We start from the raw sequence: 17,392 nt of genomic DNA, 5'->3' as shown, positions 1-17,392 counted from the left end.
TCACAGTGGGGCTGTGTCAGTTGCTAAACATGATCTGATAACTTCACAAAGATGAAAGTTAATCCCTAAACACTTGAAAAATCTAGGAGAAACTGGGTAGGTCAGCAATAATTTTAGGTCTGAACTGAAAATACTTTGGTTTGAAGGAGAAGTGGGCCACTGAAGGCGTATTATTACAGGTTGGAGTCATGCTGTTTAATTTCTCCTGGATACTTTTTCAGAGCTCAGCAACTGACTGCTTCACTGCCATTCATGATTTCCATGGCCCTTCTGAGAAGAAGCTGAGCTGCTGAGCAACTCCCCACTAAGTCACTGGTTTGGGACGTTCAGTTTGGAGGGGCCAGGGTCTGGATTGTAAGTCTGGTGCTGTTCCTGCAGCATGGCAGCTCCCTAGCACCCAAGAGCTTCTTTTTGCAATCTTAATATTGTTGTTTGTAGAATCATAGGGTGGGTTGGATTGGAAGGAACCTTACACATTATCCAGTTCCAGCTCCCCTGCTATGGGCTGGGACAACTCCCACTATCCCAGGTTACTTCAAGCTTTGTCCATCCTGGCCTTGGACACTTCCAGGGGCAGCCACAGCTTCCCTGGGCAACCTGAGCCAGGGCCTCAGCACCCTCACAGGGAAGAATTCCTTCCTAATACCCAATCTACCCTGCCCTCTGTCAGCATGAAGCCATTCCCCCTTGTCATGTCACTCCAAGCCCTTGTCAGAGTCCCTCTTCAGCTCTCCTGCAGTCCCTTTGGGCACTGGAAGGCTGTGTAGGTGCTCTCTTAGCCTTTTCCTGGTTTTTATTTTGTTCCAGCTGACGTCCCCATGTGGATCTTCAGCCCTGCCATGCTCAGGGGTGCTGGCAGCAGTTACCCCCTTGAGACAGGGTGACAGTGGAGCCCTGGAAAATGTTAAAGATAGACTTTGAAAATGTTAGGCTTTGTGTTTTCTCAGATCACTGCACCTGCGTAAGCAGGATGATAAATGATATAATTGTTAGATGTGGTGATTGTTTAGTCACTAAATATAATTATTGTAGAATCATAAGAAGAATCATGAGAAACTATGTTAGAAATTTAAGGGGGAACCATGAGAAGCCATGCTTGACTGAAATCTATGTATACAATAGAACAATATAAGTTTAATAATTAACATGAAAGTTATATAAGGATAGAATATAAAAACATGATCACCTCGAATGTGTGGTCGGAGTCAGATTTGAGTTGAATACTCCTGACACCCAGAGCTCTTCATAAAAGCACCTGCATATAATCACTTATGTGATTATGTGTTTCTGAATGCTAGCAAGGGAGAAATGGCTTTGCTGAGAAATTCCCAAGGTTTTGGCTGGCAGCTGAGAATGGGAAGTTTGGGTCTCTGCATTACCCTGGTGTTTTTGACTGCGCAGTGTTGGTTCCTCTCTTCCCAGCCTCCTCCAGCAGGTGTGGAGTGCAGAGCCAGGAGATGTTGGCTTGCCAGTGTGAGGAGCCTGTGCATGGTCAGAGCTGGACTGAGCAGGGCGGAGGAGCAGTGTGTGTGCTCAGCCATCCCTCCTGCTCCTGCCTTGCCACTGCTTCCTGTAGCCATGGGAACAGGGCTCTGACAGGCCCCTGCCTCCCTGCTGCCAGGAGCTGGGAAATGTAGGTCGCCCCGGACGGGTCCTGTCTCTGTCTATTTCTGCATCGGGTCAGTGGCCAGACACATCTCATTCCTGCAGCACAGGGCTGTCTCCTTAGGGGGTTGATTTCTCCAGTGCCCTGGCCATCTGTGGGAGCACGGCTGGGCACATCATGGTACACAAACCGCTGGACAGAGTCAGCCCAGGCTCTGTGGCTCTCCCTGCCTTGGTTGGGGGTTTTTAATTTCCCTCCAGCAATGGAGTTTTAGGTGGGTTTGTCTCAGAATCTCTGCTGGTCAGAGTGACCCGTGGATGTGTTAGAAAGTCTCTTTTCTCAGCCCAGCGCTCGAAGGAGTCAGAACTCTTCTATTCTTGTTCTCAACGTTGTTTATTCTTTCTTATCTATACAATTCTTTCTCCTGGCCTGCCAAGGTCCACTCAGCAGGACAGACAGAGGCACTCTGGCCACTCCTGGGGTGGTGTTATCTTTTTATACTGAAAACTGTGTGTACATTATTTGCCATAACTTTCCAATCACCTACGTTAGATAGTAAGCTTCTATTCTAAACCGATCTAAAAATGCCAACATCACCCAGGAGATGGAGGCTGGGAAGAAGAAAGAAGAAGGACAGGGCATGCCCAAATTCCTCCATTTTTGGGACCCCAAGCCCCCATTCTAAAAACCCCCCAAAAAATCTATTTTTCTCCTGGTGACAAAACTAACTATTATTTTACTTAAACTCTTTTGACTTGTAATTCTTCATATAAAGGTTGGTAATTGTTTTTTCCAAGGGCTAAATCAAAGGCACAGGGGGTCTTGGGCTCTGTGCCAAGGTCTCTGAGCCCCACGGGCAGGGTCTGGAGCCCTCCAGGGCATCCAGAGGAATTTCCTGGGTTCCAACAGGTTTGTGATGCAGTCAGAGTTGAGAAAAACCCTGTGCTTGGTTAAGGTGGTTTCAGGGGTGGCCCCTTGCTAGTCCTGTCCCCCAGGGCAGGGTCTGTGGGGCAGCAGCAGGCACCCCACCCCTGCTTTGCTGCCAGCAGCAACCTCAGGCTTTCACAGCCCCCTGGGAAGAGGGCAGGGCTGTGGGGATTGCTGCTCCTATGATGGCATTATGCTCTCTTGTGAAAAGCTTCCTTCACTCAGTGAAGCGAGGTTGGGTGTGAAGACTGTGATGGGAAGCTCAAAGGACTGCTGGACAAACATGAAAAATGACCATTTCTGTGCTGTGCAGTGGAACAGGTATTTTGAGTAAGAAACCTAATCACCTTTGATGCAGAGATTGCATCTCTGTTTGTTAGAATCACCATTTTAAAATCAGTCCTAATGTGGTAGTTAATCTGGCATTTATAATCCTTTTATGCAGGGCCCCATTGCATTTTCCTAATTTTTTAATGTCCTTTGAGGGAGGAGGAGTGAGTGTGTTTTTTAAAGTGTGTTGCCTGGCTAAGACTCCCATATCATCACTTGGAACTGAAAACAACTGAGCCTTATTTTGTGTGTTGAGTCCTCCACGTTGTACTCTGCTCCCATTGCACAGGCCATATTCCGTGTCCCCCATCCAATTCCTTAATTCCCAGAGGCACTTTCAGGTGGAACAGCCTTCAGTCTGTGCTGCCCTGCTCTTTTCCAGAGCTGCTGCTCCCATGGTGCTTGTGAAGGCAGGGGGCCATGTGCTGAAGGAGAAATCCATGTGACTCCTTGGTGGAATCTCAGGATGACTTAGGTGGAAGATGGTGCCACCTCATCACACTGAGTGTCTCAGCTGTGCTGCTGGCCCTCTCCTCACGGGACATGCCATGCAGACTGGCCTCCCTGATGCTCCTGCCTTTCCTCCCTCTTGCATAAAAAAGCCCCCTCCTGCTTGTGTTCCTGCTGGCCCAAACTCTAAACATTGCTTTGTTTTGTTTGTTTAAAAAGCAAACAAACAAGCCCCACCAAAAAGCCCGAAGAACTTCCAAGGAAGTAACAGTGCCTATCCTCATGTGTTCACTGACTGTGGGCAGCTTCCAGTGATGGAGGCTGTGAACAAGGCTGGGGTTTAGCCAGATACTCCTTCAGTTCTGACACTTTGCACTTCATTGCACCCAAGCCACTTGAATGAACTTAGGGAAGACTCAGAGCCAAAGCCAGATTTGTGGCAGCAGTGAGGTCATTGAAGGGAATGCTGGAGTGCACAGGTCCCGTGGGCTCAGCCTGGTCAGTGCTGTCAGGCAGTGCTAGTGCCCATCCCGAGGAGTGCAGTGGGTTTGCTTTTGTGCTTCCAGCTCCTGCAGCAGGGGGCCAGTCCCCACTCCTGGGGGGGATGAGCAAGAGCCTGGGTGGGGGGCAGTTCCTTCACATTTATTTTTCTGTTCCTTACTCATTTCAGTGCCCTTTTTGCCTTTTGTCTTGTACCTGACCCTACTAACGAGAAAGCATGGGCAGACAAAGGAAAATTCCCTTGTCACCCTTGAAGGTGGTTGTTGTGCCCTCTCACAACCAGGACACCATGAGATTCCACTTGAATGCTGGGGCATGGAGGTGCTTTGTCAGTCTTGAGTGCACTGGAAGCGACACAGTCCCTCCCCTGGCATCATTTGAATGTGCATCTAAAATTCCAGAGTAGGAATTGTCTAAACTGAAGAACTGGTGGGTGCCTTGCCCTTGGTACCTCCGGTGAGCCCTGTGGAACGTGGCATCATCTGTGGACACCTACAGTGCAGGGCAGTGCATGTGTGGGGGCATCTGGGGTGAGCTGCTAGGGCTCTGGGGCATGGGATGCTGCCTCCCCTTGGCCCTTTTTCCCTTGCTGGCTCTGGGAGGTGCAGGAGGCCCAGCAGCCACGTGGAGCCCTGTGCTCCGTGGGCGTGGATCGTGTCAAATGCTCACTTTACAGGAACGATGCTGCTGGACAGATTAGCATTCTTGAGAGGCATTGCTGTGTGTTGGGACAGGGCAGTGAGGGCATGACTCACTGCAGATTAATATGATGAGCAGATCAAAAATCTAGGCTGAAGTTTGGCACCCGCTCTCCGTTGGATTTCAATAGAATTTGGCCACATCACTCTCTGGAGCCCTTTCCGATCCTTGTTCCTATCTTCCTTTATCTCTGTTGATACAGTTGGTATTGTGTCAGCAGCTGGTGCTCCCTTTGCAAGATCAGGTTCTTTGCTGCACCCAACAGAGTTGGAGACCTGGAATTTTGCCTACTCTTGTGGCCCTTGGGGCTGTTTTGCAGTGTAAGATTTTCAAAAAGCTTAAGTTACACTTACTCATGTTTATGATGAGGGACAAAGAAGCACAGAAACTATCCAAGTGACATTCTAGCACCTGTTGTGTCAAGATTGTGCCAAAATAATTTATGATGAAATTCCCATTTCTAATCCTGATAAAAATACACTTGAATTATTTTTGAGCTTGAAAAGTTTTCATGGGCTGAGATGTACAGTAATTACTGGCTTTTTTGCAGCAAAGTTGTAATTCTGGCAAATTAGAATCTGTGGTTTTGGTGGGGCTGGGGGATTTAAACCTGTTCCTGGAAAATCAAAACAATAACAAAAAACCTGGAGGCCACTTTTATTGCTGCTTTCTCTCCAGAAAAAAATACTCTGGTCTCCTTGCATTACCTGAACTTCTGCAGGACTTCAACAACAAGCAAAGCCAGAGGATCTGTTGGTGATGTGCTTGGAACTGTGGTTCCCTAGGATTAATACACTGTTTTTCTACAAATATTGTCCACTTCTCTCAGCTGTAGTCAGTCACTGGAGCTGCACTGCTTGCAGAAGTAACTCTGTGCTGGTCCTTGGCAGGTGTCACCAAAAAGGTGGAGCTGTCTTTGAACCTTGCAGCAAGTCTTGGATGTGTCCATGCCAGAAAACCAGCGTGGGCTGGGAGGCAGACTCAGCCTGGCTGGGGGGGTGTGCTCTGCTGGTGCCTGGCAGGCTTTTCCCTGGTTTTCCCCTATGCCAATGGGAATTTTCCCATCCAGTGGCAGTCTTTGTGTTGAGGTGGGGAGTGAGCTCCTCCTTCCCTGTGGGCAGGATGGGCCAGGTTGCCCTCCAGGGCTTTGCTGTGTGGATGTGAGCCACACTGTGCTGTTTGCCTCTTGGGGCAGAGATCAGGCCCCAGCACATTCTGTTTAATAGTACAGAAACCCAGATTAAATGCTTCTTGCATGAAATTGAAGAACTGATTGGCCCAGTGTCTTTTTGAGTCCTGTGTTCCCCCTTGGTTTTATTTGTTCCTATCTGAAATTTACCACTGGGACCCAGGTGACATGGCAGGGCACTTCAGTCCAGAAAAACAAGCTCCTTTTCCCTTTTTCAGAACACTGGACTTCAGAAATTACTCCTCCAGGGTTTAGTTTTTCACAGAACACAGTGATAAAAAAGCCTTGCACTGCCCAATGGGGGGAAAAAGGAAGGCAAAAATACTTCAGTGTGGCTTAGCAATGTGCAGAGAATTAAAAAAAAAAAAAAAAGAAAAGAAAAAGAAAGAAAAAGCAGCCTTTATGGTGAAGATAAAATGTTGGCAGTTTTTGATAGTTTATAAGAACTTTCGGATAAATACTCCACGATCTTTCAATTAAATCCCAGACAGCTCTATGAATTCTTCTTGCAAGAGCATTTTATTTTCTTGAAAAGTCTGTACCAAATCAAACCTGGGATGGGTTGGGATGCTGCTGTTCAGTTCTGTGTGGCAGTCTCCAGACTTAGCCCTTTCTCTTCTCCCTTGCAGGCTGTGTACATGTTCTACGCCTTGGCAATCGTCTGCGATGACTTCTTCGTCCCTTCGCTGGAAAAGATCTGTGAAGTGAGTGTTAGATGTTCTGTTCCTTCCTCTTGTGCTGCTTTCACAGCACTTCTGGAGAGCCTTGGGCTGTGGTGATGGTGTATTTATTTGCTGTTGTCCTGCAGTGTTGCCTGTGCTGCCTGTCTTGTTGCTCAACATGACGTGTGTGCGTTGACTCAGCTCTGTGTTCTTCCTCGCAGGACAGGCTCTCCAGGTGCTCCAGGCATTCACACTGGGGTGGTTGCTGCTGCCTTTTGTTTGTGTGTCTTTGCAGATGTCTCTGCAGAAGCACCAGGCCCTAGCCTTAACTGACAGAAATTAAAACTCTGGTGATTTACCCCAGTAGAAACCGTGGATCTTGTACCCTGCCCTCACAGTCATGGCTGTCAGACCTTGTGTTGTGTGGGTGTAAGTTGTAAAGCAGCAGGGACAGCTAGGTCAGCTGTAAAGAAGCTTGTGAATGCTTCCAGCAATTACAGAGGACTCTATTTCTCTTTGGTAAGGTCAGGATGCCTAAATTTTAGAAGACAAGGAGTACATTTTTGCCTAAATCAGCTCGGACAGCCACGGAGCAAACACAGACCATGTGCCCAAAATTACTGCGAGCCGTATCTGCTGTCAGTTCTAGGGCAGTGAAATCTCTGTGAGGGGAGAATATGGCTGGTCTTGGCACTGAGAGGTCTGTGCCATTTGTAGAAGACACCTGTCCATGTGCCTGGGAGCAAGTGTCACCCATCAGGGCGTGGGCTGTGCTTGCCCTGGGAGAGGTGTAGGAGCTGACAGGGCAAGTAATTTGTGCTGACAGCACTGATGGAGGCTGTCTCCAAACTAACCTGATACTTGAAGTTCAGCACTTTGCTGTGTGGGCCTTTTTTTGCATCATCAAAGAAAAAAGCCCCCAGGAAATTCCACTTTTTGGTGCTTAAGTATAGAGGTAACTGAATGGTAACAACATAAGGCAGGAGCTTCTGTCCTGCAGAGTTGCTGCACCCTCTGGGGCTGAATCTGGGGAACCCCATTACAAGGCTCACTTGTAATGAGGGAACACTGGGGTGGGTGTGGGGATAGGAGATGCTGGGGGATGTAGACACACTGAGTTCTTTGACCTCCTCTGTCCCAGGCAAGTGAACCTGACGGGGAATTGTGGCTCTAGAAGCTGGCTCAGGTGTCTGTGGATGAACAAAACCTGGGCTGAGGGAGCAGTGTCTAGGACAGGCTTGTATGTTGGGGTGCTGTCAATATGCCCAAGGGCAAACCACCCCCCCAGGAAGCCAGCACAGCTGGTTGGCTTGGCTGGTGGCCTTGCTTTCAAGAGGCACCACCATGAGTTCCAGCAGCTGTTGTAGGATGGATGTCTCCATAGTTTCATAGAGCATCCTGCAGAAGAACCTGGCCTCTGAGGATCTGCTTCTGGTCCTGTGAACTTCTTTCGTGATAGTTTTAATCCTGTTTAAAATAGTTTTCCATAAATCTGTATTTTATCACGTTCAACAAGCTTTATAGCAACTCCAGCAGTGCTGTGGTCTTCTGCTTCAAAGGCACTCCTGGTGAGGGCACATCCTGTCCTTTTCCTTGTCCCCATAACTTATGTACAAAGGATTGTTACCTCTGTATGGGCAGTGGATAGAGTTACCCTCCCTTAGGGGTGAGGAATACCCATTGTGGAATCTTCAGAAAAGGCTGCTGTGAGGATTTCTGCTCTCTTGTCTCTGTGCAAAGGTACTTGGCCAAGGAGGAAACAGCAGAGGAGCCCTGCAGAGCTGCAGGGAAATGGGGACAGAGGGAGGTTTCCGGTGTCCTGCCAGGCTGGGAGGCTGCCTTAGGGGCCAGCTCTGCCAGGGACACTTCCCACCACCCTGAGCTGCCTTCCCCATGCTCCTGGCTACCTTTCCTGTGCTCCCACAGTGGCAGCTGCTGCCTTGGTGTAGTAACAGCTCGGGGTGGTGGCCGTATGGCAGGAGCTGGTGCTCCTCTTCAGTGCCTTGTGGCATCTGCTGAGCAGATGCAGATGGGTGCTGGGTCCCTGGGAGCTGGTGCAGATGGAACAGTGGGAGTGCAAACACAGAGGGTGTAATTAACCAAGGAAATCTGGAAGCAGCATATGCTGATGAAGTTTTTGTAGAACAGTGGGTCCTTTCCCTTCCAGAAGCTCCCAGTTTTAGACAGTCCCTGGGTACTGCTGAGGGACAGGTACAGGAGGTCAGTGATGTAGTCCAGGAGAAAGGGGGTAAGGAGAGGGTAAAGCAAGGCATAACTTGTGCCAGGGAAGGTGGGTGGAGGTGCATAAAGCCTGAGCCCTAGCCCTGCCCTTTACAGGTGAAAGTGGGAAAGATGAGGTGTGTGTTGCTGGGGTTGTGGAGCACACAGACCCATGAGTGGTGAAGCCACCTTCCCTGTTGGCTGGCGTGGTGACCTTTCCCTCCTCTCTGAAAGTGTCCCTGGCATAACCTGCCCTCTCTGCCAGGTGATGCTCCCTTCAGTAGCCAGTGCCTGTGGTGGCTTTTCCCCTATACTTAACCTTTGTTTATAGGTTTACCTTTACAGGTGCCCGCTGTCAGCAGGCAGGTTAACGCTGGGAGTGGGATTCCTTCAGCTGCTCAGTGTGCTAATCAGTGACTCTGTGTTTCTCTGCAGCGCTTGCATCTCAGTGAAGATGTGGCTGGGGCAACTTTTATGGCAGCAGGAAGCTCTGCTCCTGAGCTGTTCACATCTGTCATAGGTAAGGAGCCTGCTGCTGCTTCCCTAAACCTGCACCTTTCCCTGCCTGTTTTCAGAGCTGAAATGGGATTGCTGTGTGCATGCAACGTTTGTTATAAGCCTTCCTGGACACACATGGCACTGACTGTGGGGAGTACTTGCCACAGTCAAGGTGAAGTGACTCTGGGGGTACTGTTACCTTGGCCCTGCCAGGATCAGTGGGCACTTTACCATAGCTGCCCATTAACCAGGCTTCACCTACAGCATTATCCTCTCCTGTCCACTTTCCTGCCCCATCTGCCACGCTGTGGGAAAGGATTTCCCCCAGATTTCCCTCTCTGGTACCCTGGCACACTGTTATGTCCTCAGTGGCAGGTTCTCTGCTATCACCTCCCCTCTGGTTAGTCTTCCAACACTGCTTTTCCCTGGAAAAGCCAGAGTGGGGTGGAGGAGAGGATTTGAAATGCTTTCTTACAGCAACAGGTTGGTCAGAGCATCACATTTCCAAAGCAGCTCTCTGCTTATGGGAAGTGTGATGAAGGGATTCAGCCATCATGAAGTGTGCAAAACCTGGGAAGACTCTCAGTGCCCCCACAGCAGTGGGGAAGGGGGACTGCAGGCAGTGTTACAGAGTGATGTTCTACCTAACCACATCAAGAGGGTGAAGTGTTCCTGCTGTGAAGCTGTGTGCTCTGCAGAGGTCTGATTGCACAAGCAAAGCCTTATCATTTGGGAACTTAAGTTGGACCAAGTTGGGATTGTCCTTTGGTTACGGATAGTGCAGCATCAGGGTGAAAATAAAACCAGATTCCTTCAGGTGACTTAGAGAAGCCCTGATGATCACCAGGATAATTTTCCTGCTGTGGTATAACCTGCCAGGTGCCCTGTGTCACTTGGCAGGTGAGGGCTTCTGTGTTTCTGAGAAAAGGATGAAGTTGGAAAAAATATGTGAACTGGTGTTGGAACCTTAAAAGCAAGAGGTGAATTTAAACAGACTGACAGCTAGCAGGAGATGGAGTGTTATTTTTAGGCTGGCTTCCTAAGGAAAGGATTTTGTGCAGCACAGTGATGCATGTGTCTGTCAGTTCATCTCCCTCACCATTAACCTCATTGGCCAATTTTAACCAAATTTGACAGAAGAGCTCTGAAAAAAGCTTGTGGCATAGCCCCATAACTCATCCTGAGAGGCTTGTGAGTAGCTGTGGCCAGACAGCTCTGAATCATCTCTAGCTTCTACTGAAGCTTCATCCCACTGAATGATGTTGGGATCATTTGGGATGGGGATATGGGAAGGAGCAGAGTACTGCTCAGGGAATATCTTATGGGAGACAGTTTCCTGTGGATTTGTGTCCCACCAGCTGCTGCCATGAGCTTCAGTGTTATGTGATGTGTATTGCCATAATGTTGGGTCACAATATCAGGAAGTTAATAACTTGGATGGGCTTGGTTTCCATCACACAATCCATCCAAGTGCCCTCAGAAAGCAACTCTCTGCAGTTTGCCTAGTACCTGCCTTTAGATTCATTAATAGGGTGTGGGGTCTGCAATTCTATGTGAGAAAAGTCAGCATTTCCCATTTACACAGCTTCTCTTGAACTTTTTCTTCAGGTGTTTTTATCACAAAAGGAGACGTAGGCGTTGGAACCATCGTGGGCTCGGCTGTATTCAACATCCTCTGTATTATTGGTGTGTGTGGGCTTTTTGCAGGACAGGTAAGAGCATTTAATGATTCCCTACAGTTCTTGCTTCACCCTGTGCCTTGGCTGTACTGCAAAATCAGATGCCAGGTTCACCACCTTGCCACAAATTTTTCTGGTTTTGCTGTTTATAATAGGGCCCTGTGCCGTTCCTCCTGCATTTTTGAAATGAAAAGCAGCAGCAGCAAAGGTCAGCTCAGGCATTTTGAGCTGCCCAAGGTGTGTGGGTGGGCAGAGGAATAAATGTTGGTTGTTTGCTCCTCGTGTAGTTTGTGACTGCTCTCCAGCGTGTCAAACCACTCCTGACAACACAAGCTGTTCATCTGAAATTAAAGCAATTAAGCTGTGAGATCTGAGCTGCTGTCTGAATTGCAGACATGATTGACTGTATAATTAAATACCTGAATCTGCATTTACCTTTGCACTTGCCAACATGCCAAGTGTTTTTACAATCTCATAAATGTTCTCTGGCGTGTTACTGTGCAGATTTATTTGTAAAGAGGAGAAGCAGAGTCATGTTACCAGCACAGGGCAATGGAAGAAGAGTGAGAAGACCTTGGTCAGTCTGGGAAAGCATGCAGAGAGATGGGGTTTTCCTTATGATCCAGCTCTGTTTTCCTTATGATTCAGTTCTGTTTTCATTAGCTGTGAACTTCTACAGGCTGAAGGTGAACATTTTCAGTGTGAGGAGGCCTCAGGATAAGGCCACAGCAGTGCTTTTTAACCACCCACGTGCCCTGATTTGCATGCAACATGCAGCTGGCAGCTACAGATGCTCAGCGTGTCAGTGGTTCTGCCGTAACTCTTACTGTGAAAACCCAGTTAATTGAGGTACATTTTTAATGACCAAAGCCATCCCAGGGCATGAGGCTCTGCTCCCCAGAGGTATTCTCCTGTCATCAATAGGACTTCCTTCTCAGGCTGCTTTTTTTCATGCAAATGAAGGTGATTAACTGTCTAGCAGTTAATGATGGCAGAGGAGCCAATTCTGATTTTTACTCTCCACAGTATTGATTGCATGCCTCAAACCTGCTAAAAAATGGCTACAAACCACAGCTTTGGAAAAGGTCTGCTAGAGTTTGGGGCTTGACAGAGAATGTCGGAATGTCAGAGGCCTTTTACAGATGGGAGATTGTTGTTTCAGAAGGATAAATCACAGCCAAAATGCCCTTGTAAAACATCTTCAGCCTTTCAGCCATGGTAGCTTTCAGGAGTTCAAGTCATCCTAGGCATAGTCTGTGAGTTTCTTTCAAGCCAAGCGTTGAGATTTTCACTGCTTTGCCCCATCTTTGTTTTCCTTGGGACTCTGCTGATGATTTTTGTGTGGTTTTGTCACGTCACATAACCTCTCTTTGCTGCAGTCTAACCCTCAGAGGGTGGGTGAGCACTGGAATGATTGACGTCACCGTGTGGAACCGTGATTTTAGTAAGCAAATAAGAAATTTCAGCGTCAATAATTGCAATGTTTTATATAAAACTCTGGATCAATTTATGCTTTTCATTGTTTCCCAGCCTTTCACCAAAAAGTCATTCCCTCTTAGTGGTGTGATTCATCATTTGCTTTGTGTTAGTATGAGTAGGAATTCGATTTTATTGTCAACAATGTCTCTACAGAGGCACTAACATAGATGGTAAATTTGGTTGTTGGTGAGATTTCTGTTCTGCTGGGGACCTGGATCTCAGTGGTGAGTTGCCAGGTGAGCCTGGGGGCTGGTTGTTGGTCAAAGCTGCTTGCTGTGCTCCAGGATTTTTTCTTTGAGCTCAGACCTGTGGATTGAGCAGCTGGAGCCCTCAGATTTTGAGATGTATTGCCCATGGACTGGGAATCCCAGAAATCAGACCTGCAGGGGCCTTCTGCTGCATTTCTGTTTTTTATTTTATTTTTGACTGGTAAACATTGTAAAATACTGTCCAGCCCTCTCCAGGATATGTTTTATTTTTTAATTAGGTTGTAGTTTGTATGTGCTGTGTTAAATGTGTTGCTCTTTGGCCTAAGAAAAGACTGGTTTTGAGTTTGTGCACAATGTTTAGAGAAAGAACCAAATGCACAGCCCCAAAAAGCTGGTATGCATCTGCTTGAGCACCAGCCCTAATTGTTTATTCTTCCAAGCCTTTACTGGCTGTATGCACACACTTTTCAGGATAAATCAGAATAAGCATCCCACTGCTGGAACAGGAGAAGGGAAGCGTGCCCACGCCTCTGTGTGACGCTGCACACCTAAAAAAGGCATTGAAAGAGCATTGTGAGGGTTGAAAGTCAAACGCTGCAAAGTTAGAAAATAGCAGTGTGAGGGTTCCCTGTGCACCCTTAATTTGCCCCCCCAGTGTGTGTGCATTATTATCCAGGCTTTAATTACAGAGTCTCTTGCCGGGTTCTCCACGGGCTCCCTGCCTCCCTCTGCACACAGAATGGACTTTGCTCACTTAATGAGCAGATATTCAGGATTTTGTTTTCTCTTATTGTTCACTCTGTGCCCTTCTGCCTTATTTACCAGGCTCTATTCAAGCCCCGTTCCAGAGGCAGAATTATTAATTTCCTCTTGAACTTCTGCCGATCTCAGCGCTATTGTATCTGAGCAGTTGATGAGCAGTTAATTAATCTTCCCCAAACCTCTGCGAGATGAAGGGATGCTTTAAAGATGGGGAAACAAAGCACAGAGAGATTAAATAAAAAAGAATAACATGTCTTTTTAGGGGCCAATTAGAGCTGGCACAGGCCTGCTCTTTCCCCTGGTGCATAGGATTCTGTGGCATGCTCGTGGGTCCTGGCTCCAGGAGCTGCTCCTGCTGCTCCATAGGGCTTTCCTTGCTGGAAAGCCTTGGTTTGAGTGGCCATGTCAGTCTCCACACAGCCCAGCTCTCCTTGGGAGCATTCAACTCCTTGAGCCATATGAGCGCCTCTTCTTCTCCTCATTCCCGCCTCCTTCCACAGGGCACCACATGGAATGCCTCTGTCCTGAGCCCTGCCCTCATCCCCAGGGCGGTTCTTGTCTGGAACTAAGCAAGTGATTTAACATCTCCTAACATTTAGTGGTTGCTCTTGCCAGTGTGGTGGTGATGGCGTTCCTTCTTGTCACTCCCCCTGCCGCTCTTGAGGCCTGAGAGAAAAACTTTCACCACATTCCTCCCTTGGGTCATGCATCCACCCATAGCTGCTTTCTGAGCATCCAGCTTTCTTCCAGTGGTTTTGATCCCTTCTCCTCTCCCCAGTCCTCTGCTCTATGTCTCCTTCTCCTGGCTAATGTTAGCCATGCCAGGCAGACACCTCTAGAGATGCAGGAGTCTGCTCTGCAGCCAGGGAAATCGTATTTTCCACTGTTTCATTTCATTTCCTCCAGAGATTTTAGATTGGCGGAATTTATAAAGTGACAGTGGATGCAGGCTGCCCTTGTGTTTGATGGCCAGACAAGAGCCGTCCCATGAAGGCTGGATTTTCTAAATTAGCATCCACATTCTGAAAATCAGAGCTTTCAAATGTAGCTTAATCTGGGCCTCCGCAGAAGCAGAAGAACTTCATGTCTGGTGTGTGTTGAGGTGTTTGACCAAGGCATGTTTAGAGAGAGAGCTCAAGTTTTCCCTGTGGATAGTGAATGCTGCCCATGTGCCTGTGGCAGTGAGCCTTAGAAGCTCCTCCTGCTTTCTTCTTGCAGCCTGTTGAAATATTCTGCATAGCACTCACACCCAGAGGAGGATTTCTCTTATTTTATCCAGGCAGTAGATGAAAATAAGTATGGAAATAAGTTAGGAGCTCTTCTCATTCCCCACTTGCCTGTGCAGCGCAGGTTGGATGTGTCTGCAGCTGTTTCCTCCTATGTCCCTACACCTTGGACACCAGCACGTCTCCTTTCAGGTGGGCAACGGCTAAGGCACATAACCCAGCTGTTGTTTTTCAGCTGCTGTGTCTGCTTTGCTTCCTTCTGGCAAAAGGGGGAATGAGGAGGTCAGGGAACATTGAGGGAGAATGAAATGGCAGCAGATGCAGCCCTTCAGTCAGTAGTCCAGCAGCGGGGACACAGGCTGGATAGCAGCGAGGAGGCTGCTGTCTGCCTTGTGATGGATTGCATCGGGCTTTTTCCATGCTTGCAAGCCAGCTGTGGATGGGGAGCTTGACCTTAACCTGGGGTCCCCTCCAGGCCTTGGTTGAGCTGTCCTGTCTTCTCTCACGCTCATGTTTGTGCTTCTCAGGCCCTCCCCTCCTTCCCCTGCCCTCTCGCTGTCCTTGGCGGCAAGGACGCGGCATTCTCGGAAGCTGTCCTTGCTTCATTCAGCTCTCATTCAGGCCAGCACAAGCAGAGCTTGTTCACTTTTGGACATTCCCCCATCCAGATTCATCTTGTTTGCACAGCTCTGCTGCTCTCTCCTCGCCATCCTGTCCTCCCAGCACTGACCCACAGTGTTTTGCAGTGCTGCAGAGGAGGCTGAGAGGTGCTTATGTGAGAGCAGCATAACCATGAGTTGCCAGTCACTCCATGTAATTTTGCATGGAATGTGCATGGCTTGATTTGTTAATTAGTGTTTAACTGCTCTGTTTTTTGGTTGAGTCCAAGTTTCTCTATTTTACTTTTCCCCAGAAATAGACAGGCTTCTCTGGGTGGGGCAGGGGACCAGGAATGCTGGCTTGTGCCACAGATCCTCTTCCAGTTACTGGTTCTGTCAAGGGGCATCATTCCTCAACGTACTGGAGCAGAAGAGGATGGCGGTGACTGTCTGACCTGCCTCCTTCTTTTCCAGTGGGATTCTTTTACCTCAGGAATTAAACTAAATTCAGCAGGCTCTCCTTTGTCCAGGTCACAGAACCCCTGTGCCAGCCGAGGTGCCTCTAGGAATTATCAGCTGCCATGGGTTATGTCAGTGGAAAATACGCCTGTGTTGGGCATGTTGACCAGGACACTAAACAGAGTTTAATAACCTGGTAGAATGTTTTTTAATGAAGCAACTGGGACTTCTGTAATCTGTTTTACCCCACTTCTGCCATTCAGCCAGCTTGCATGCTTCTTAATCTTTTAAGCTTTAATTTCACTCACAACTCAGACTGCAGCCATTACTGACTTTGGGCTTTGATTGCATTCATGAGCTTTTTTATTTTCCTCTCCTTGACTGTGGAGAAGTTTTAAAAGGTGAGAGTTGGAATCCTGTTGCTTTTTCTTCACTGATCTCTGAACATAGGTGGAAAACACGTAAAACTCTGGGGAAGTAGTTTAAGGAGAACTTAGTGCCAGCTGTTGGGACTGTTCAGTGCTCTCAGAGCCCAGGGCACGTTGGGGTTTGGTGCTGGCAGCGTTTTATAGTGACCGTGAGCCTGGTCTTTCACTGACACAGGGCTGTGTTGCAGACATGGGACACACTAATATGTCAGACTGAAGTAGTGCAGAGGCCAAGGCTGTGGTCCTTGGGTACCTAAAGCTGCTGGCATGGCACACATAGTGGTGTGTGAAAGCCCAGGTACAGGGGAAGCAGGGGGGATGATGGCAGGATGCTGTGCAACATCAGGCAGTCTGTAAGGTGCTGAGAGTGCAGCAGGACAGAGAGGTGTGGATGGAGTTTCAGGATAGAGAGGTACCATTAATTAGAGATGCTGCCCAAGGCAATTAGAAGAGTTGCAAATGGATTCCTGTCAGCATCACACCAAGGCTACTTCCTATTTTTCACAAAAACCATCACCATTTTTGGTTTTCTCTGTCAAAATTGACACACAGATCAATACCGTGGATGTACCATTTGTATGATATTTTCTCTAATCATTTATAGTGTAAAAGCAAGGGAGATAATAGAAAATCTGTTTTTTACTTCTGACAAGGACTGGCCAGTCCAGAGACTGGGAGATGTTTACTCTGTGCACGCTTTCCTGTCTGCAGCTATCCTTGAATTCTGCTGTGGGTCTTGTGGTCCAGCAGAGGCCTTGGGGTCCTGCTGCCTCAGCACTGTGGGAATCTGAGCTAAAGAGACATGCTGGTCCAAATAACTCATGGATGATTATAACCACCAGTTGAGCAGGGAAATATTTCTGGCTTTGTCCTGAGGTTTGGAGAGTGTCCACTGTTTCCATTCTGAGAATGTCACATAGACAGATTGCTGCAGCAGTGATGAAAATATCAAGAGAGGCCTAAAAAAGCAAATATTCTTGGGGAAGTAATGAGAATAGATGGAGTTGGTGCACAGTGTACAGACTGGGAGCCAGAGTGACAACTGAGCTTTGCAGAGAATGGCAAACCAGAGGTGAAATTAGGGGCTGGTAATTGGAAGGAGGCTTTTCTCACAGCAGGTCCCTTAGATCATGGCTGCTTTAACTGCCTGAGAGAGATGGATTAGGCCTGGATTTTTCTTTGGCCTGACCTGTGCTCATATTTGGTGTTCTGCTGAAGCTGGGAGCTGTGGTTAGTATTGGTCAAAGCCTCAAGCAAGCCCTAATGCTGCATCATGAGACCCTGGGGTCTTTGGCCAAAATTATGGTCTGGAGACTGAGCTGGATACTTGTACTGTCCTGGGATGTTCGGACATGACCATGGGGTATAGAGGGAGTGTCACTTAGTCCAGCACATCCTGCTGTGCAGTCTGTCCCAGCACAGGGCCCTCTGGCTGATGCTGGCTGCCTGCTGGAAAGCCTTTCTGGCTT

At 48.1% G+C, this 17,392-nt stretch overlaps 1 protein-coding gene across 2 annotated transcripts in view; it reads left to right on the top strand.

The window, feature by feature from the left end:
- Positions 1-17,392, top strand: part of SLC24A3 (solute carrier family 24 member 3) — a 111,539-nt gene that overhangs the window by 56,146 nt on the left and 38,001 nt on the right. For both annotated transcript variants that reach the window (XM_054628885.2, XM_077176173.1), the window contains exons 4-6: positions 6,332-6,406; positions 9,020-9,104; positions 10,691-10,794. In XM_054628885.2, coding sequence (XP_054484860.2) covers positions 6,332-6,406; positions 9,020-9,104; positions 10,691-10,794 — 264 coding nt within the window. The remainder of the gene's footprint in view (positions 1-6,331; positions 6,407-9,019; positions 9,105-10,690; positions 10,795-17,392) is intronic.

The sequence above is a fragment of the Agelaius phoeniceus genome, chromosome 3 (genome assembly GCF_051311805.1).
Source record: "Agelaius phoeniceus isolate bAgePho1 chromosome 3, bAgePho1.hap1, whole genome shotgun sequence".
Taxonomy (NCBI): Eukaryota; Metazoa; Chordata; class Aves; order Passeriformes; family Icteridae; genus Agelaius; species Agelaius phoeniceus.
This window is presented reverse-complemented; position numbering and strand designations above follow the sequence as displayed.